Source organism: Schistocerca cancellata, chromosome 2 (genome assembly GCF_023864275.1).
Source record: "Schistocerca cancellata isolate TAMUIC-IGC-003103 chromosome 2, iqSchCanc2.1, whole genome shotgun sequence".
NCBI lineage: Eukaryota > Metazoa > Arthropoda > Insecta > Orthoptera > Acrididae > Schistocerca > Schistocerca cancellata.
In genome coordinates, this window is record NC_064627.1 from 7,177,833 (window position 1) to 7,200,955 (window position 23,123).

The 23,123-nt window shown below is 41.4% G+C and overlaps 1 protein-coding gene across 2 annotated transcripts in view; it reads right to left on the reverse strand.

Moving 5' to 3' along the window:
• LOC126161294 (filamin-A) overlaps positions 1 to 23,123 on the reverse strand; it is a 917,852-nt gene that overhangs the window by 626,197 nt on the left and 268,532 nt on the right. For both annotated transcript variants that reach the window (XM_049917033.1, XM_049917034.1), the window contains exons 4-5: positions 19,002 to 19,215; positions 18,656 to 18,773 (exon numbers count right to left, since the gene is read on the reverse strand). In XM_049917033.1, coding sequence (XP_049772990.1) covers positions 18,656 to 18,773; positions 19,002 to 19,215 — 332 coding nt within the window. The remainder of the gene's footprint in view (positions 1 to 18,655; positions 18,774 to 19,001; positions 19,216 to 23,123) is intronic.

Sequence of the window (23,123 nt, forward strand, 5' to 3'; positions counted from 1 at the left end):
ATTTTTGTGCCCCACATTTCGAGCTTCACTATTGTCTTCCTGCTGCACCTAATCCACTTGTGGTCTCATAATTTAACTGTTATGACTCGCCGATCTTTCAAAGTGCCACTGCACAGTTACGCGTGTCCTCTACATGCGGTGCTGTCTGCCAGCCATGCAGCAGCAGTGCCCCCTAAGCGGCCAGCCAGCTAGTGGCCACTAGACTCGGACTCAGTTATGATTTGTCTGTTACAGTGTACAAACGTCTTACTTTGTTTACTCGATCTGTGACTTACATATATTGTGTCATCATAGAAATATATTTGTTCAACTTGACGTTACAACAATTGGCGGCAACATAGTGAATTTTTCTTTTCACCGTTGACCCACAGATTTCCATGGCTACTTTAGAGCAACTATTGCAAGATCTCATAGAACAGGACACTCTTCTCACATCTGCGATTCGTGATTTCGTCACGGCATCCAATGCGGGGCATCTCTCATCATTGTCTCTACCTCCTTTTCCTCCTTACGACGAGACGGTGGAAGAATGGTCTGATTACGAAACCCGTCTTCGACAGCACATCTTGGCATTTCATGTCACAGACGACCAAACACGTAAGTCTCTGTTCCTTTCATGGATTTCACCTCAAATGTATTGGTTGTTGTCACAATTGGCTCCTTTGAAAGATCTTGCACCTTTGTCCTTTGCTGAAACGTGCTCAGTTCTGTCCGTATATTTTCAAAAGCATACGCATGCGGTAGCCTCTCGTGTTGCCTTTTATTGTTGTCAAAAACAACTGAATCAATCCTATCACGCTTGGGCTGCTGAACTTCATGGCCTCAGTCGAAAGCGTCAATTTGTTACTGACATTCACAAAGGATCCTATGCCGATTCCATCGTACGGGATGCTATTATCCAGTCGGCACCCGACAAAGACGTCAGGCAACGTGCCCTTCAGTTGGCAAATCTGACTCTAGATGAAGTCCTATCCATCGCTCAGTCTTTTGAAATTTCTCGTGCCGCTGGAGCGCAAATAGAGGCATGGGGTGATGTCAGGGAAGTACAACCTCTGTGCGCTGTTGACGAAGCGTGCAGCGTGTCCCCGCCGGCCGACATGGCCACAGTACGCTCCCAAGCGCAGCCTCGGCCTAACCATAAACAAACCTCTAAGAAACTGCAGCAAAACCCACGGCAACATCCTTCATGTCCACGGTGTTTTACGAAACATTCATAGGAGGATTGTCCCCAACGTTGGGCCGTGTGTTACAAATGCAAACAGAAGGGTCGTGTGTCATCCGTTTGCAAATCGAACCGCATACCTGACGTTCATGAACATGACGCTGATTCTGCTTCTGTGTTGTCTGTCAATTGCACTTCTTCCCTTTCAGGGAAGTTATTCCTCATCGTCCAATCCTTGGTCGGGGATGTTCGCATGCAGGTGGATACTGGTTCTGCTGCCACTATCATCAATTCTCAGACGTATCTTCAGTTGGGTTCTCCAATCCTATCACCTGTCACTAGGCAATTACGGACTTACAATAAACAAAAGATTTCTCTCTTGGGACAATTTAATGCTGAGGTATCTTACAAATCCATCGTTTGCACTGTTCCCATATTTGTGGTTGAGCATAGTAACGTGGAGAATCTTTTTGGTTTCAATGCCTTTCGCGTTTTTGGGTTCTCCATAGATGACTCTGTCAATATCGTCTCTGATGCTATTCCTTAGGCTCAACTGGATTCCTTGTCGACGACATTTTTGTCACTTTTTTCTCCTGGGTTAGGCCGTGCAAATGACTTTGAAGCTCATATCATGCTCAAACCCACTGCTCGGCCTAAGTTTTTTCGGGCTCGGCCCATCCCTGTGGCCCTTCGTGATCGGGTCAAACAATAGCTGGATCGTCTCACTGCTTCAGGGGTCTTGCTTCCTGTCACCTCCAGTGAGTGGTCCTCTCCTGTCATTGTCATTGCTAAGCCCAATGGTGATAATCCTCTCTGTGGCGACTTCAAAGCCACTGTAAATGCTCAATGCCTCATCAACACTTACCCTATGCCCCGACCTGAAGAATTGTTCACTAAACTTGCTGGAGGCCAGTATTTTTCTAAACTTGACCTGTCAGAAGCTTATCAACAACTTCCTCTCGACACTGCTTCCCGGCAGTTCCTGGTCCTTAACATGCCTTTCGGCATCTATGAATACCAACGATTGCCATTTGGGGATGCCAGCGCCCCTGCTCTTTTTCAGCGATTCTTGGAACAATTATTGCTCCCTGTCCCTGGGTGTATAAATTACATGGATGACATTGTTATCAATAGCTCCACCACTGAAGAACATCTTCAGAATCTCTGCACACTTTTTCATGTCTTACAGGCTGCCGGTCTTAAGTGTAATCTTCAGAAACCAAAATTTTTTCAGGCATCTATCACGTACTTGGGGTTTCAACTCTCACGGGATGGTATTCGTCCACTTCAGCAAACTTCCTCGCCCTACATCTGTTAAGGAACTGCAGGCCTTCTTGGGGAAAATAGCATGCTATCACAGGTTTTTACCGTCTGCGGCTTTGGTGGCTCAGCCGTTGCATCACCTGTTGCATAAAAACGTGCCCTTTCACTGGTCCGCATCATGTGATGCGGCTTTCCAGAAATTGAAGACTATGCTGAAACAGGTTCCGTACCTAGCTACTTATCAACCTGGCCAACATCTTGTTCTTGCCACAGACACCTCTCAGTATGGGGTTGGTGCAGTCCTTGCGCACCATTTTTGTGACGGTTCTGAACAATCCATTGCTTATGCTTCCAAAACACTCACAGATGCCCAACAGAAGTATTCTCAAATTGAAAAAGAAGCTTTGGCCATTATTTATGCTCTTCATAAGTTTGGTATTTTTCTCTATGGATCCAAATTTCATCTTGTTATGGACCACAAAACACTTGTTTCCTTGTTCCATCCATCAACGTCACTTCCCGACAAGGCTGCACACCGCCCCCAGCGTTGGGCTCTTTACTTGTCTCGTTTCAATTATGAGATTCATTTCCATCCGACGGCTCAACATCTGAATGCTGATGCACTGTCTCGCCTTCCCATGGGTCCTGATCTGGTATTCAATAGGGACGAACTTTTGTGTTTCCACCTGGATGTTGCCGAGCAGCGGGTTGTGGACGGGTTCCCCATCACCGGGGACCGGCTGGTGGCTGGCGGCTGCTACGGGTTCTGATCCTACCCTCTCCTGGGTTTTACACTGTATTCAGAAGGGTTGGCCAGATCGTCTGTCCGCTAAGACTTCTAATCCATTGCGGAACTACTACGCTTTGCGTTACCGCCTCACGGTGAGGGATGGTGTTATCCTCCTTTCCACCGAGAATGCGTCGCCGCGGGTTGTGGTACCTGCGTCTTTACATGCTTCGGTCTTGTGCCTCCTTCACCAGGGGCACTGGGGTGTCTCTCGCACAAAATCTCTGGCACGCCGTCATGTGTACTGGCCCGGCATCGACTCTGAAATCGCACACATGGTCACTGCCTGCGGCCCTTGTGCATCACAGGCCAACGCCCTGAAGTCATCTTTGTCACCATGGCCTTCACCTGAGAAGCCCTGGGAGCGTATTCATGCTGACTTCGCGGGACCTTTTTTAGGTACTTATTGACTTCTCATTATTGACACCTACTCTAACGTTCCTTTCATTATCCGTTGCACGTTGCCTACCACCGCGGCAACCACCAATGTTCTAGCTCGCATTTTCTCTTTGGAAGGCCTTCCCTCTACTCTTGTTACTGATATCGGTCCGCAATTTGCCTCTTCTGATTTTGCAGATTTTTGAGCCCATCATGGCGTCACGCATGTCACGGCCCCTCCGTTCCATCCACAGGTCAAACAGTGAGGCTGAACGACTGGTCCGCACATTTAAGGCTCAGATGAGGAAACTCCTGACTTCTTCCGCTGATGATGATGCGCTTCTCCAATTTCTGGCTTCTTACCGTTTCACTCTCACGGGCAACCACAGCCCGGCTGAGCTCTTACATGGCCAACAGCCCCGCACGCTACTTCATCTTCTGCAGCCTTCCACCTCACGGCCCTGGGTGCCTTCACTTGGCCGACGCCTATATGAAATCCAGACGGACACGGGTCTTGCAGTGCGTCATTCGGACCAGCTTCAGCCTCGTGTGCTGGCAACGCCTGTTCCAGATGCCGCTACACCACCTTCGGCTCTACCTGACTCTCGGGATACTGGAATCTCTCATTACTCACAACGCAGTCCTCTCACCATCATATCGGTGCCAGCACAAGAACTGACACCACCAGGAGACGTGCCCATGCAGGAACCAGATGACCATCATCTGTCGGAGCAATTCTACTCACCTCCTTCTCCTACAGATGTGGACACATCGCCCATGTCTCCTGTTATAACAACTGGACTTGTTGCAATGGGCAGACTGGGGCATGGAGCCCCAGCAGATTCGACCCCCACGTCTACTGTCATCTCGACCCGTTATCATCGGGGACACTTCCGTCCGTACGGGAAGCCTCCTCCTCGAGACTTTATGGCCAGTCAAACAACACCTATGGACGTTAGCAATCTACAGGCCATCTCCATCAGGACCAGTGCAAAAAATTCAAAGGGGGGAAAAGTGTTGTGACTCGCCGATCTTCCGAAGTGCCGCCGCGCAGTTACGCGTGTCCTCTACATGCGGCGCTGTCTGCCAGCCACGCAGCAGCAGCGCCACCTAAGCGGCCAGCCAGCGAGCGGCCGTTAGACTTGGACTCGGTGCTGATTGGACTGTTACAGTGTACACATGTCTTACTTTGTTTACTTGATCTGTGACTTACATGTATTTCATCATCATAGAAATATATTTGTTCAACTTGAAGTTATAACATTAACCACATAAATAATCATACAAATTTCTGGAGTGCATGAAAGTTACTTTTATTTCCAAAAGTAGAAGACAGGATGACATTAATTACAGCAAACTTAAACTAAAAAGCACAGCAGTTCTATATAATGGAAAAATAAAAAACAAAACATGTAAGAGTGTTCACATGTATCCCCTGCTACACATATGTACCACTGACACACAGCCCCACCATCCACTGCCCCTGTAATGAAGAGCACCTGGGATATCTCGCTACTTGAACTTGATCTGCTAACCAGCTACTGTGTGGGTCAGGTGCAGTCGTGGTGGTGGTGATAGAGGTTGCTGCAAATGTGTGTCCCACAACTGTGGAGTGAGTTGCCTTGTAACTGAAAAGTATGATTCAGTTGCTCTGGACTGGTCATGCCTCAATGTGTCAGCGAGGTGTCTGAGATTGCTGAAGGTAAAATCCATGTCAGTTTAACACATTCAGTTGATACTTTCAATGCAATTGTACAGCTCAGGGAACAGGCAGTGTACGGTAGCCGTAGTGGTGACATAGCTGAGTCTATTCACAGTACCACATGCGAACAGCTGTGTAAGTCTTTGTGTACAGAGACCTGACGAACTGTCATGGCAAAAGGGGGTGGGCAGCATGTATTGGTGCATTGGTGCTGTTAACTGTTGCACAAATTGTTAAAGTTTCCATGTCTGGCAATAGTTCAGGTACGAAGTAGCGTGCCAAGGTTTGTAAAGGCTCACCATAAATCCTCACTGCTACAGACAAACCATATACCATATAGTCAGCATAAGTTTTCAACATGGCGGAAAGTGAAGTTAGCAGATTATGTGAAACATGTAAGAAAATTGTAAAACAAATGGACAAAAGTGTGATTTGTGGATTATGGTGTGGGAACTTGTTTCACAGTGAATGTATTGAACTTACCAACAGTGAAGTTCGCCTGGTACATAGTTCAAAAGGAAAAATTAAGTTCTGCTGCGGTGCATATGAAATTAGTTTACACAAAAGACCTTTGAAAATGGCCTCTACAGCAAAATATCAACAGCTTGTTACTGGAACCAGTCACTGCAGAAGTGAAAAAGTGAAGGTAGGTGATGATATAACAACCAGTGATGAATGCAAAAGTTCTGATATGCAAAACAACTCACAAAAACAAACCTGTAAAGGACGTGGAGTTGAACTGCTGGAAACAGGAAACAGTGCTTGTGATGTAAATAATATGAAAAACCACTAGAGATTAACCAGTGCAGTTGAAGATTTAACAGAAACAGTAAATCAACTAATAAAAGACAGTTCAAAAATGAGAATGCAACTCAGTACAGTGATCGCCACAAACTGTAGATTAGGAAAGTTAGCATCACATCTGACAATATCATCTCGCAAAAAAAGTGGATAACCCCAAAAAAATATCACACTGATTGCTAAAAATAGCAACACTAAATGTCTAATAGCAAATTTAGGGTCGACTACTGAGCCTGTAACACACGGCTCTGCTCCATTTATTCAAAATTCAAATGTAAGTTCATCACAACCTCCTGTATTACTTGGGGAAAAAAAAACTGAGTGTGCAAACGAGAAAAAAAAAAAAAAATTAACCACAATAGGCGAGTTGGAACAAATAAACAATAGTGAATCAATAACCCACAGTGTAAACCAGAAACTCTGTGCGAATACTACCAGTATTTCCTAGAAAACATTGCAACAATGACAGTTGCATGTAACAAATCGGAACAAACAAATAGGCCTACCATTAAAGAGCTTACAGTCCATGAAGCAATAGAAGATCGATGTGTTAGCAATACTTCTTTGAACATTTCGAAAATTGGAGCCAGTACAAATGAAACCAGTCCCTACATCTTCACCAGACCTTCAGATGAGAAACCTTCACCCAATACAGATACAAATTGGCATGATGTACAGCGTAGGAAAAGAACTTTTCAATCTACCCATCAGCAAGTATCATTCACTACATGAAAACAACAAACCAACAACATACACAAAACGAAGCAGAATGAGTCTGCACAACCAAAAATGCTGAATGCAACTTCACTAAAGAAAAGTGTGGAGGAAGAAAGACCTCAAGCATCTGCCATAGCATCAGTCAGAAATTCAAGTACTACAGAAAGAAAAAATCAGATAATAGGCACTGGTGGAGAACAAGAAATGCTATATGGTGAGAAAAGAGCATGGTTTCATTTAGGAAAAGTGAAAAATGGCACAACAACTGAAAATGTAACCAAATTCCTTGAGAAAATCTTTCCAGGATATAGCATCTTTCATGCAGAAAAACTGGAAACAAATGGTGTGAACAGCAGCTTCAAGATTGGTGTGGACTTCCATCTAAAGGACAAGGTGATGGACGCAACACTATGGCCAAAGAATACTGTTGTCAGGCATTTTTTATTCCGGACATCGACCAGTGCCCCAGTAAAATAGTGTCTGAAATAAAAACCCAAGGCCCCATAATATCTCACAGAAGTAACAGTAGAGATGATAGTTGTATGCCCATAGTTATAGCAGTTGTTAATATACAGTGTTTAAGAACCAAGGTGGACCTTCTATCATTCTTTGTAGAAGGAGTCAAACCAGATGTTTTATGTACCTGTGAACGCTGGTCAGATGAAGCAGAAGGTGACTATTACAGAGCCATTGAATATTTGGACATGGTAAATTCATGGTATCGATCTACTACAGTTCATGGTGATATATCTGTATATGCAAGCGAGACTCTTAGTGTAAAGGAAATAGACTTAAAAAATTTTTCCACAGACCTAGATCTAGAGTTAGCTTCACTAGTGTTAATAGATATTGACCTTATTATTGTCTCTGTGTACCACTTACCAGATGGTAATTTTGAAAACTTTATTGCACAAATGGAAACCTGTTTGTCCTACCTAACACGTCTTAAATCTAAAATTGCACTGTGTGGAGATTTCAACATACATATAGGTGATGGAAGCACTAAACAGAGAGTCTTCATGACTTTTGTTGCAAACTGACTGCCAACAAGAGGTGATGCCTGCCTAGACACAGTTATCACTAACCTCAATATCTGGGACTATAATATCAGTATAGTTGAACCAATGATTGCTGACCATAGTGCATTAGTAATGGAAATAAGTATGAAATGCTCAAGTCAACTGCAACCAAGCTTATGTCACTACAGTTACACATTTAGCAAAAGGATCATAAAAGAAGAAAGACTAAATGATCTTAAAAAAAGCCCTGTCAAGTGTAAACTGGCAGCAAAAAATTGTCAGTGCCTCATTCGAATGTCTGTTCCAATCATTAAAAGCTAAATTTGATGATTTATTTCCAGAAATCCACAAGAAGTATCCTACAGGCAGAGCTCAAGGAAGGGACAAACCTACTACAGGGAAGATGTGGTATACCCCTGAGCTAAACAAATTAAAATGCATTGTGCTAATTTTCAGGGACCATATGAAAGCAGCTAGAGATCTCCCATCTAGAGACCTGCTTCACTGTTACTATGTAAGAGCCAAACGAATTCACAGAAAGCTAGTGGAGGAGGCAAGAAAGAGATACAGTGACAGGTTCATTAAAGAGGCTCACAGTCCATGCAACACAGCTTGAAATCTGGTAAACGAGTGCAGAAAAAAGCCCACCTCAGCCTTAAATCCCAGTAGCCCTGACGCCTTCAATCAGTACTTTGTTAGGATAGTGAAAGATACTATTAATGAAATACCTGACTCAGGCTTAGTCCCCACAAGTCACATGAGAAATATAACCAATAGCACTTTTGAAAACTGGAAGGAAGTGCACCCTAAGGATATCGTAAAAATAGTTAAGTCATACAAGAATTCAGAGAGCGAAGATATCTATGGTATGTCTTGCACAATGCTGAAGAAAATTATTCTAGAGCTTGCTCAGTCATTATCTGTAGCAATTAACAAATGCTTATGCTCTGGTGCCTTCCCAAAATTTCTTAAACTAGCACAAACAGTACCAATCTACAAAAAAGGTGACCCGTGTGAAGTGTCCAGCTACAGACCAATTTATATCATTCCTATTCTAGCTAAAGTTATGGAGTCTGTTATGAAACTCCAGTTGCAGAATTATTTTGAAGTAAATAAGCTCTCCCAGGACACACAGCATGGTTTTCGCAAGGGAAAGTCAACGTTTACGGCAGCACTGGACTTAACCAGAAAAATAAGGCAAGGATTTGAAGACAGAGGAAGTGTGGCACTGACACTCTGTGATCTTAGCAAGGCATTTGACGGCATTTCCCACAAGATACTGCACAGTAAATTGAAGTGTTATAAGTGTCGGAGGTGTTGTTCTGGCAACTTTTCAGTCTTATCTGGAAAACTGGAGGCAAGTGGTATCAATTCATGGAGCAACATCACAAGAACAAAAGCTGGAACATGGAGTACCCCAAGTGTCCATCATAGGGCCTCTCCTGTTCCTTATTTATGTCAATGATATGGGTTATAATAACAATATAATAGTTTGCTGATGACACCACCCTTTTTGCCAAAGGAAGAACTGCTGCAGAATCACTCCAAGAAACAGATGTACTCTTCCAAAACACTAAAGAATGGTTGATCAAAAATAAAATGAAAATGAATGAAAAAAAAAAAAAACACAACTTCTGATATGCGCCATTAACAACATCGGATGCCATGATAATATGGAGGCTGTCAAACTGTTGGGCTTCATGATAGACAGGAAACTAACAATGAACGAACACACAGTGTACGTGTGCTCCAAGCTCTCCCATGTAATATACCTTCTGAGGAGGTTAAAAGGTGTATTGAGTGACCAATATCTCATAACAGTATATTATGCCCTATTCCATAGCCACATCAATTATGGCCTACTGTTATGGGGACATTCTGCAGGTTGTAAGGATGTGCTAATTCTACAGAAAAAAAGCTCTCAGAATAATCATGTCAAGCAAAAGACAGGAGGACTGCAGGCCTATATTCAAGCAGTTAGGAATTATGACAGTCTTCAGCCAGTATGTGCTTTTATGTCTCATCAGCATGAAAGAAAACCAAGTAGTCTTCAGCATGAGGCAAGATATACACAATCACAATACCCGCAACAAGAGGAGCATCGAAATACCCAGGTGTCAAATGACGGGAACGCAAGACAGCTTTCCAGTGGTTGCCCTAAAGATGTTCAACTCACTGCCTCAAGAAGTGCAATCCCTGTCACTAGAAACATTCAGAAGGAGAGTAACACAGGACCTGAAAGAACACCCATTGTACTCCATTGGTGAATTTTTTAATAGTGACCAAAGTGAATGGACAAACAAATATTGTTTCTATTAAGTATAAATGTCTTAATTTTGGAATATTTTTTTAAATGTATATATGTAATTAATCTTGACGCAGTCCGTCCAGTCATGGCTGGTGAACGACACAGATCTAGTAATAAAGTAATATACATATTGTACACATCTTGTATACCATTTGAAGGCCTAATGGTATTTTTCTTTGCGACACATTACTGACTCCATTATGGTTCTGTGCCAATGTTCTACTGTACCATTACTAGAAAGGTGACAGTCAGTTGTGTATTGACACTGAAAACTGCACAGTTTGGCCAGTTTCTGGAATAGCACAGACTTGAACTGTCAGCCTCAGTCAGTTGTCACATGGAGAAAGCACCCAAAACCTGCAATTCATGTACATGTAAATGTTTATATATATCAGTGATCACAACTGCCTCTGCCCAATGTGTACAGCTGTCTACTGCTGTGAATCAGTACCTGTATCCCTCTGACGGTGGAAGAGGGATGAGGAGGTGGATGTGAATGTGGGGGAATGTAGATCTTGTGGATGTCGATTTAGCCGAAAGCTTCCAATGTCAGCAAGTACGTGGAGACCTGTGTTGGCACAGGACTTACGAATATGCCCATACGTGTGTGTCTTTCTTTGTAAGATGCCACACAATGGCAGTACAACCCAGGAAGGTAACTCGAGTCTTCCCTACGACAAATTTGTTTTTATGTAATACCACTCGATGGTCAAACAGCCATTGGCATACTTTGTACAGATTTTGTTTCTGTGCTTGAACACTGGGAGAATATACTGCAAGCTGTCCAAGTATGAGAAACAAAACTGAAGTCTGCTGAGTACAACATCAGCAAAATGTTGCATGTCTAGGAGGCAGTTTTTAGGCAAAAACACATGAGTAAAAATTCAAATAAACCAAATAGCAGGATAACTGCAGCCCTCTAGATGTATATTTCTTATGGTCAAGGCTACTAAACACACTTGCACTGGCCAGTGTGCTTTTAAAGTCCTGCATGTTGGGCATGGGCACCAGATACCTGCCCAGAATTGTTCTCGTGTTCAAAGGCTGTGCCCTCCATGTGCCCTCCACATGCCCTCTTTTTTGTGAGCCAGAGATAGGGACAGCAAGTAACTCCAGAGTGTAACATCTAAGAAATCATCTTTGTCTCTGTCAGTCATTCTGGTGCTTTTATGCATGCGCATAGTGAGACAGGTTGTCCTGCTGTAGTGTGGATAACAGGCACTGTATTGTATTTGACATCACTGTGGTGAATGCTACTTGCAACTGTACAACTACTACTACATGTATATTCTTGTAAACCACTGTGAAGCACAAGGCAGAGGGTATGTGCCATTGTATCAGTTGTTTCCCATTCCATTCACATAAGGAGCACAGGAAGTAAGATCATTTAAATGTATCTTTGCATGCTGTAAATAATCTAATCTTGTCCTCACAATCCCTATGGGAGCAATATGTAAGGGGCTGTACTGTATTCCTAGTCATAATTTAACGCCAGTTCTTGAAACTTCGTACATAGACTCTCTCATGATAGTTCAAGTCTACCATCAAGAGTCTGCCAGTTCAGTTCCTTCAGTATCTCTGAGACACTTTTCCATGGATTAAACGAACCTGTGACCATTTGTGATGCCCTTCTCTATATACATTCAATGTCCCCTGTTAATCCGATCTGGTATGGGTCTGACACATGGGCACAATATTCTAGGATGGGTCACACAAGTGGTTTATATGCAGTCTCCTTTGTAGACTGATTCCCCCCACGAACCATAGACCTTGCCGTCGGTGGGGAGGCTTGCGTGCCTCAGCGATACAGATAGCCGTACCGTAGGTGCGACCACAATGGAGGGGTATCTGTTGAGAGGCCAGACAAACGTGTGGTTCCTGAAGAGAGGCAGCAGCCTTTTCAGTAGTTGCAAGGGCAACAGTCTGAATGATTGACTGATCTGGCCTTGTAACAATAACCAAATGGGCCTTGCTGTGCTGGTACTGCGAACGGTTGAAAGCGAGGGGAAACTAAGGCCGTAATTTTTCCTGAGAGCATGCAGCTTTACTGTATGATTAAATGATGATGGCGTCCTCTTGGGTACAATATTCCGGAGGTAAAATAGTCCGCCATTCGGATCTCCGGGCGGGGACTACTCAAGAGGATGTCGTTATCAGGAGAAAGAAAACTGGCGCTCTACGGATCGGAGCGTGGAATGTCAGATCCCTTAATCGGGCAGGTAGGTTAGAAAATTTAAAAAGGGAAATGGATAGGTTAAAGTTAGATATAGTGGGAATTAGTGAAGTTCGGTGGCAGGAGGAACAAGATTTTTGGTCAGGTGACTACAGGGTTATAAACACAAAGTCAAATAGGGGTAATGCAGGAGTAGCTTTAATAATGAATAGGAAAATAGGAGTGCGGGTAAGCTACTACCAACAGCATAGTGAACGCATTATTGTGGCCAAGATAGATACGAAGCCCACACCTACTACAGTAGTACAAGTTCATATGCCAACTAGCTCTGCAGATGACGAAGAAATTGAAGAAATGTATGATGAAATAAAAGAAATTATTCAGATAGTGAAGGGAGACGAAAATTTAATAGTCATGGGTGACTGGAATTCGGTAGCAGGAAAAGGGAGAGAAGGAAACATAGTAGGTGAATATGGATTGGGGGTAAGAAATGAAAGAGGAAGCCGGCTGGTAGAATTTTGCACAGAGCACAACTTAATCATAGCTAACACTTGGTTTAAGAATCATGATAGAAGGTTGTATACATGGAAGAATGCTGGAGATACTAAAAGGTATCAGACAGAGATTTAGGAACTAGGTTTTAAATTGTAAGACATTTCCAGGGGCAGATGTGGACTCTGACCACAATCTATTGCTTATGAACTGTAGATTAAAACTGAAGAAACTGCAAAAAGGTGGGATTTAAGGAGATGGGACCTGGATAAACTGAAAGAACGAGAGGTTGTAGAGAGTTTCAGGGAGAGCATAAGGGAACAATTGACAGGAATGGGGGAAAGAAATACAGTAGAAGAAGAATGGGTAGCTCTGAGGGATGAAGTAGTGAAGGCAGCAGAGGATCAAGTAGGTAAAAAGACGAGGGCTAGTAGAAATCCTTGGGTAACAGAAGATATATTGAATTTAATTGATGAAAGGAGAAAATATAAAAATGCAGTAAATGAAGCAGGCAAAAAGGAATACAAACGTCTCAAAAATAAGGTAGACAGGAAGTGCCAAATGGCTAAGCAGGGATGGCTAGAGGACAAATGTAAGGATGTAGAGGCTTATCTCACTAGGGGTAAGATAGATACTGCCTACAGGAAAATTAAAGAGACCTTTGGAGATAAGAGAACCACTTGTATGAACATCAAGAGCTCAGATGGAAACCCAGTTCTAAGCAAAGAAGGGAAAGCAGAAAGGTGGAAGGAGTATATAGAGGGTCTATACAAGGGCGATGTACTTGAGGACAATATTATGGAAATGGAAGAGGATGTAGATGAAGATGAAATGGGAGATACGATACTGCGTGAAGAGTTTGACAGAGCACTGAAAGACCTGAGTCGAAACAAGGCCCCCGGAGTAGACAACGTTCCATTGGAACTACTGACGGCCTTGGGAGAGCCAGTCCTGACAAAACTCTACCATCTGGTGAGCAAGATGTATGAAACAGGCGAAATACCCTCAGACTTCAAGAAGAATATAATAATTCCAATCCCAAAGAAAGCAGGTGTTGACAGATGTGAAAATTACCGAACAATCAGTTTAATAAGCCACAGCTGCAAAATACTAACACGAATTCTTTGCAGACGAATGGAAAAACTAGTAGAAGCCGACCTCGGGGAAGATAAGTTTGGGTTCCGTAGAAATACTGGAACACGTGAGGCTTATCTTAGAAGAAAGATTAAGGAAAGGCAAACCTACGGTTCTAGCATTTGTACACTTAGAGAAAGCTTTCAACAATGTTGACTGAAATACTCTCTTTCAAATTCTAAAGCTGGCAGGGGTAAAATACAGGGAGCAAAAGGCCATTTACAATTTGTACAGAAACCAGATGGCAGTTATAAGAGTCGAGGGACATGAAAGGGAAGCAGTGGTTGGGAAGGGAGTAAGACAGGGTTGTAGCCTCTCCCCGATGTTATTCAATCTGTATATTGAGCAAGCAGTAAAGGAAACAATAGAAAAATTCGGAGTAGGTATTAAAATCATTGGAGAAGAAATAAAAACTTTGAGGTTCGCTGATGACATTGTAAGTCTGTCAGAGACAGCAAAGGACTTGGAAGAGCAATTGAACGGAATGGATGGTGTCTTGAAGGGAGGATATAAGATGAACATCAACAAAAGCAAAACGAGGATAATGGAATGTAGATGAATTAAGTCAGGTGATGCTGAGGGAATTAGATTAGGAAATGAGACACTTAAAGTAGTAAAGGAGTTTTGCTATTTGGGGAGCAAAATAACTGATGATGGTCGAAGTAGAGAGGATATAAAATGTAGACTGGCAATGGCAAGGAAAGCGTTTCTGAAGAAGAGAAATTTGTTAACATCGAGTGTAGATTTAAGTGTCAGGAAGTCATTTCTGTAAGTATTTGTATGGAGTGTAGCCATGTATGGAAGTGAAACGTGGACAATAAATAGTTTGGACAAGAAGAGAATAGAAGCTTTCGAAATGCGGTGCTACAGAAGAATGCTGAAGATTAGATGGGTAGATCACATAACTAATGAGGAAGTATTGAATAGGATTGGGGAGAAGAGAAGTTTGTGGCACAACTTGACCTGAAGAAGGGATCGGTTGATAGGACATGTTCTGAGGCATCAAGGGATCACCAATTTAGTATTGGAGGGCAGCGTGGAGGGTAAAAATCATAGGGGGAGACCAAGAGATGAATACACTAAGCAGATTCAGAAGGATGTAGGTTGCATTAGGTACTGGGAGATGAAGAAGCTTGCACAGCATAGAGTAGCATGGAGAGCTGCATCAAACCAGTCTCAGGACTGAAGACCACAACAACAACAACTTGTAGACTGATTACATTTCCCATAACTGAAGTCTGCCATCTGCTTTACCCATGACTGAGCTTAAGTGATCACTCTACTTCATATCCCTACGAAGTGTGACACCCTGGTATTTGCGAGTTGAGTGATTCCTGCTGTGACTCACTGATATTACAGGCACAGGACACTACAATTTTTTTTCATGGTGTGCACAATTTTATGTATCTGAACATTTAAGGCAAGTTGCTAACCTTGGCACCACTTTGAAATCTTATCAAGATCTCCCTGAATTATTTGAATTATTATGCAGCTTCTTTCAGACAGTACTTCATTACAGAAAATGTATCATCTATAAAAAGTCTGAGGTTATCATTAATATTCTCCACAAGGTCATTAATACGCAACATGAACAGCAAGGGTCCTAGCATACTTCTCTGGATTACTTCTATGTCTTTTGATGACTTTACAGCTGAGGTAACTTGCTGTTTCGTCCCTACCAAAAAATCCTCAGTCAAGTCACAAACATTGATTGACACCCCAACAATTTATTTTTGATAATAGGCATTGATGTGATACAGAGTCCAAAGATTTTTGGAAATCAAGAAATACTGCACCTACTTGACTGCATCGATCCAAGGTTTTCAGTATGTCACATGAAAAATCACCAAGTTGGGATTCACATGATTGATATTTTCTGAATCTGTGTTAGCTGGCACGTATGAGGTCATTCTGTTCCAGATACCCCATTACGTTTGAACTCAGAATATGTTCTAAGTGTCTACAAGAAACTGATGTCAAGGAAACTGGACTGTAGTTTTGTGGATCACTTCTATTACCCATCTTGCAGATGGACATGGCTTGTGCTTTTTTCCAACTCACTTAGTGACTTACTTTCACAATCATCAGAAATCATCCACGTTACAGTTGTGATAAGTTTCTTTGAGAGGCTTGCATTCTCTATCCTCTGTGACACACCATAAGTTTGATGGCCTCATGCTCCTGTTACGTATTGTTGTCCACTAAGCATAGCAACTGTATTCCCTGCAGTGCAACATATGCTAGGAAGATGGCACCTAATACACGTTTGGACACATCGGCGATTATGGAAGACCACATGAACTGACTAGAAACCAATTTCGACAGTGCACACCTTGTATCTGTAAGTGTCAATCATGGAATTATTAACTGCCATCAGCTGTGGTTGAACATCCTGCTTGTCATGCAGTGTGTGGCTGACAGGAAGTATGCTGAGGTCTGAGCCAGTGTCTACAAGTTATGTCATGCCGGTATGCCTATCTGACACTTAGTCTTTTCTGCACTGTCATCGGGGTTTCTTGTTGCAGTGGCGTCAGTTTGAACTGGTTGGTGCCTTGACATCTCTACTGCATGTGCAACTGAATTCTCAGAGCTTCCACTGTGACCCCAAAGTCTCGAATTCCTTTAGAAATGCTCTATGGGCATCACTGTGTGATGGCAATGAAGTCTGGAGTTGTAGCCTTGCATGATTTTGGTTGGCAGAGGTCAGTTTTGTCTGGGAGGTCTGCCAATGTCATTGTACTTATTGCAGGTGGCTTGTGTGTTACATAGACTCTTTCTGCGGCCTGCAGTAATTTGCTGAGTGCTCTATCATGGACTCTTTCTGTGGCCTGCAGTGATTTGTTGAGTGATCTATCATAACTGCAATCATGTGGGGTGACCGGCTGCATGGTCTCATAGTTTATCCACATAGATAACAGCACTTAATTCTGGGACGTACAAAATTATTTTCATTTCTGAAAGTGGAAGATACAGTGACATTAGATAATAGCAGACTTAAGCTCAATAGCATGAACATCTATAACATAGCAAAGACAAAACACAAATCATGTCAGAGGATACATGTGTACCACCTGCTTTTCTTATGATGCACAAGTATACAAAAACATATCACTGCAACACCTTGTTATATTTATATATTTACTTAGTTTATGTCCACATTGGAGCATTACAATAAAGCATTATACAACTGAGTCTAGAATGATTACACTTAGATCTTATCAGCCAACAATTTCTTCCTTTCCCAAAGTTTCTCCATTTAGTGTAATCTGGTGGCTTGATCTACTCCAGATATGACATACTTGTTCCACTGTGATGTTTGGAATGTCAGTCAAACGTACTTGTTCTTCATATGCAGCTGTCCTCTCTTAACAATAAGGGCATTCCTAGTAGTTCGAAGACTTGACACTAAATACTGAATCTTACTTTTCTATATGCTGTGCATTTCCATAAATGCCTTATAACAAACTACAACATCTTCCATGCCATCCCCTATTTGTCCTCGAACTCCGTCCTACAGGTTGCATTGTTAAATCTTTCTTCATTACCTGAGATAAGCCACCATACGTTTTTCTTTTCTTCATTAGTTGCTGACCTCCTTCCACACTTTCACTACATGCATTACTTAATGACTCACATTCCGTACTTTCAAAGAATTGCAGACACTTTAGTGCACTATACAAAGACCAGCACACAAGAGCTTAATGTACCAGCAATGCACATAAGTACAACAATGTTTGACAACAACTGTTCACCAGGGCTGCAACCTGTATCATTATTTAAAGACCAGCACTTAATGGACTAAGCCTGTTATTTCCCCATTTCATATGGACTGAACTCTTTCTTTTCCTGTACTGCATTTTTTCAAACATCGTTTACAGAACAACTGAGCTTGTTTTTACCTACTTACTACAGAAGGAAATTTTGGGTCTGTTTCATATACTGGTGAAAACTCAAAAAATGAAAAAATGGACTCAGCTCATTCTTTTCCTGGAGCCTTCAATCATATTTCCCATACGCCTTCTTTTTCAGAATTGATACATCAGATACTTATTACACCTAGCACTCTAAATATTAAAATGTGCATCTCACTTCCACCTTTCTCAAGTACTCGAGTTTTCTGTTTCCTATAAAAGAACTTGAAGTTTTAACATATTCTGGCGTGGTGTGTGTGTGTGTGTGTGTGTGTGTGTGTGTGTGTGTGTGTGTGTGTGTGTGTAAAATGTTGATGAACTGTTTCACTGGATTTAATGGTGCAACACTAAGTGCCTCATATGAAAAAATAATAACATACTACCCAAATCGAGTAAATCATTTATGTAATTTGTGAAAGCTATGTTACATGAGTTACAACCAATGATTTGGAATTCTTGGGGTAGTTTTCATTTGTAATTAAATGTGGATTTCGCACTAAGGTCTTCCTACATGGTTCACTATAGGTCCTAAATATTGGGATGACTTTATAGGAGACAAATAGTGAACAATAAACCCAACAATTTAAATTACAGAACAAAGGCTGCATAAAATTCTGTACTTGGGTAACTGTTGAAATGCAACCTCAAGCAGCTGTATTTGTGCCACAATCTGTGACATCATATCACAAGTAATAAACCAGCTAGTTGTTGATGAAAATTTTGAATTTATTTTTAAATTGCTTACTCATTAACATTAATATGTGGCATACGCAAAATGAAAATCTTATATCATGAATGCTATACTCACCTTTGCTGAGATTATTCTCCCAAGAGCTGGGATCTGTTGACATTGTCTCATATCCTGGAACAGGACCACCCAGTGACCTCACTATGGAGCAGAGTACAGTTCCATCATTCCAGTCTCTCTGAAATTAACAGTATGGAGTTCAGGAATCTCATCACACAACTAAAATGAACCAAGCTGAATAAAATCAGTGCAAAGTGGTCTCCAAAAAGACAAGTCAGAAAGCAATGAAAGTGGAAGGAGGATAAGTAAGAAAAGCAAAATGAAAGTGGCTGTTTTGAGAGAGAAGGGAGGTGAGAAATATCATATCAGAATTTAAATACTCCAAATACTTTCCAAACATACTCACAGTGAAATTCCGCACGTTAAGTTCAGGTACTTGACTGTTCACCCATCGCAGGGTAGCATGATATCCCGGACTGTCCTCTTTCATGAAATATGACAAATACGTCATACCTGACAGTTCATCAAGGAAAGGAGAAGCTAAATATTCTGGTTCAAGGACCATTGGTATCTGGAACTCTCTTCTTGCTATCTCCATAGCATTACGACAGTTTTCAATGCTGTAACATAAATTAAAGTTGCTTCTTGCAAAATAGTTTTTATTAACAGATTATACTGACTTATCTGGTGAATACATACTACAAACATTTAATATGAATTCTTTTAAAAACATCTTCAAATTCTAACATATTTTGTTGTTCTGGCCTCCAGGCTGAAGATTGGTTCAATGCAATTCTCCACACTAGTTTATGCAGTGGAAGCCTCTTTACCTCTGAACAGATAGTGCAACCCACTCCCATTTGAATTTGCTCAGTGCAGTCAATACATAGACCTCTTCCTCTACAATTTTATCCCTCCCCCCACTCCACCCCACCTCTTTCTCCCCCCCCATCCCCCCCCCCCCCCCAATTCCTCTCCCCCACCTCCATCACCCAACTGATCATTCCTCGATGCCTCAGGACATCTCCCACTGTAATGCTACAAGTTGAGACCACTTCACCATGTATTGAGGCCCTTACATGAAGGCTCTCATGAGGTCACCTAAAAAAGAAAGAGATCATCAATTAATTGATCATTCCTCGATGCCTCAGGACATCTCCCACTGTAATGCTACAAATTGAGACCACTTCACCATGTATTGAGGCCCTTACATGAAGGCTCACATAAGGTCAACTAAAAAAGAAAGAGATCATCAATTAATTGACATCAAACCAATATTCCTACAGAATATTGATTCCTTCTTTAGAAATAACACTCTGGTGTATTTCATTTTTTTAATATTAATTTTATTTTGATACTTATATCCCTTCCCTCTCTGCCGGACAAAAATAAAAGAGTAAAGGGACAATTGTAGTCAGACTCCTTACATACTGCAGAATGGGATCCCAGAAAGTGCTCTATGATATGACCAATGTAAGACAATTTAGCAATTTCTCTGTAATGGTGACATCTGTTGGAATCTGAATAAAATTTAAACAGCTCCTTCTTCAAAGACACCTCCTTCTTCAAAAAGATGTCTTGATAAAGATGACTTTCTTCTTTGCATTGGTTGGCACCTATGCAGAATAGGAAACTTCTGAGAAATGAAAGAATTATCTGCTTTCTTTGTCCCAACAGGCAGAACTAAGCCACTACCTTTCTCAGAAGTTGTCAGGAGACCTATTGTTTAGTAATGAAGGTTTACTGAAGGCTGGTCACACAGAGGCCACTAAAGTTTTGCTGTATCTGCCTCACCCCTGATCTGACCACGTGAAAATTAGTAGTCGCATTTATATGACGTGCTTGGAAGATGCCAAATTCACATTTGGTTCCTGGCACTCGATGCTTAGTCTTGTTACAGTTTTGCTGTTCATTATCTCAGACAGAAACTGTAACAGTGCCAGCATTTTAATGCAGCAATAATAGGAGCATTGTAGCAGGCTTCTACATGCTGCAAGCCACCATTGACATCAGACATTGCAACCACCTCCCTTTGTCAGCTTGACCAAACTCTCATTAGCAAAATTATTTCTCTGGCTTTCCCCACATCTATAGAGTAGAGCTTGAATTTAGTTTCCAAAGTAATCACACACTGCTTAACACTTTGTAACCAGTACTCAGCTAGTAATTGACTAGCACTGCTTGATTCACTTTAAGTGACAGTATTCTGCTGTGAAATCTTGGCTGCAATCATATTGTTGTGAAGGCTGTTCTCAGCAATGTGAAAGACATAGGGTCTATTATATGAATATTTTAGTGATAACCTTTGTGTTTATGTGTTGTAATCCCTGAACACCTCCTCAGTTTCTTAATTGATCAATTTAGAACCTGCAAATAGTGATGAATTCAGTCACCTTATGCAGTTGAGACTAAGACTGGAAATTGTAAATATTTTCTCATGGGCAGGGTATGACATGGAGGCACTTCCCTCACCTCACTTAAAAGGAGTGAATCTCTACTGAGCAAAAAGCTACCAAACAGTTACACCATCACTCACTTCCTTCTTTTAGAGGTACCATAAATTTCTCTTTTTTTCCCCAATTTGATTCAAAACCACCACATTAGCTGTCCGAATTTACCCACCCAGTCTTCAGTATCATTTCAAAACCAACTATTCTCTCCTAAGCTAAACTGTTTATCATCCAAACTTCACTCCCATACAAGGCTACATTTCAGAGAAAAATTTATTTTAAATGTTAATAAATTTCTCTTTCATGGTATTGCCAATCAGCATTTTACTTCCTCTCTATGTTGGCCACAGTTAGTTAATTTTCTCACAGATGTCTATTTCCTAATTTAATTCCCTCAGAATCACCTGATTTAATTGGGCTACACACCATTACCCTTATTTTACTCTGGTTGATGTTTACCTTGTAACCTCAAGATGTTATCTGTTCCATTCAACTACTCTTCCAACTCCCTTGCTGTCTTTGGCAAATTTACAGTGTCATCAGCCCACCTTCTTTCCAAGGAAAGGCTACAACCCTTCTTACTACCTTCTGAACTACTACTTCCTTTTCATGCCCTTAACTGATGTAATATTGTCAAAAACTTTATATAAGTCTGCAAATGCTATAAATGCAGCTTTACATTTCCTCAGTCTAACTTTTAAGGTAAGTCAGTGCATCAGTATTGCTTCACACATTCCTGTATTTCACCAGAAGCAAAACTGATCTTCTCTGTTCTTAATTTCTACCAGTTTTTGCACTCTTCTAAAAATAGATCAACTCAGTATTTACTGATCATGAGTTATTAAACTGATAATAAAGTAATGAGCATGCATGTCAGCAACTGTCTTCTTCAAACAATAATTATATAATTATCAAAATCTGAGTTTTTCATCTGCCTCAGGTATCTCACATACCAAGTGGAACAGCTAGCCAGCTCTAAGAGAATGTAGCTACTCCACCACAAACACTCAAAAATCATGTGTTCCCCATAGTTGTAAAAATTTCTCTAGGCACTGTAGAAAATAGTCTATAGTACTTTTTATTTCATAAATGAGAAGTCTGATGTGCTAACCAATTTTGATAATTGTTCACAGCCTATAACACTTTATGTGTAAGCAAGCAGCTTGCAAGCCCTTATATTAGTTGTAGACAATAACAGATAACAACCAATTTCTATTGTAATGTTATGTGTAAGGACTGCTCCATTAAAATTCAACACATGCCACACATATTTCAACAGCACATAACCTGCAGCACATAACTTGCAATCGGTAGCAACACGCTGCAACCCCTATCAGTCGAGACATCAGCTTTACTGTGTGTATACAAAGACACAAGTACACCTGCACATACACTAGGCTTTAATTTTTTGACTGGGACATATTGTCCCACATTTAATGAAAAATATTTCCCATCTCCTGGTTGTGACCTATGTTTCCAAGAGGTTCCCCTTCATTGTAAGGCAGACACCGAAACATGAAATCCTCTCCCACAAACATTACCACTTAGGACTCTCTCTCCTCCACTAACATCTCACTCAGTATTTGGCTGAAAAATCCCTAATTCTATAATGAGTCTTTGCTAGAACATTCCACAGCAATAAACAAAAAATATTCCCCCTTCCTGCAGGGACCACACTAGCATAGGTATTTGTAAGTGTATGCATGTGGGGGAGGGGGGGATGTTAATCTGTTAGCTTCAAAAAAGATATTTTTATCACTGTTTAGTTTTCCGAATATCTTGTGTATGCATCTGTCAACCACTAAATGCCTCAACTATATGGTGAATGGTTATATCACTTCTTATACTGTTTGTCTTCCACACAGACCTTTCAAACTGTATCAAGTTTCAAAGAGAAGAAGAAGTAATAAAGTTGGTAGTTCTGTGGGGGAGAGAAATAATTAATAAAACAAGGGACTGATCTAAAAAGACGTCAATAGCAAAAACCCAAACAGCAAACTAGTATGGTGGTAATGAGACCAGATGTTTCTTGTATTCCTCTCTTAATTTACACTGATTAGCTAAAATATTACAATTCT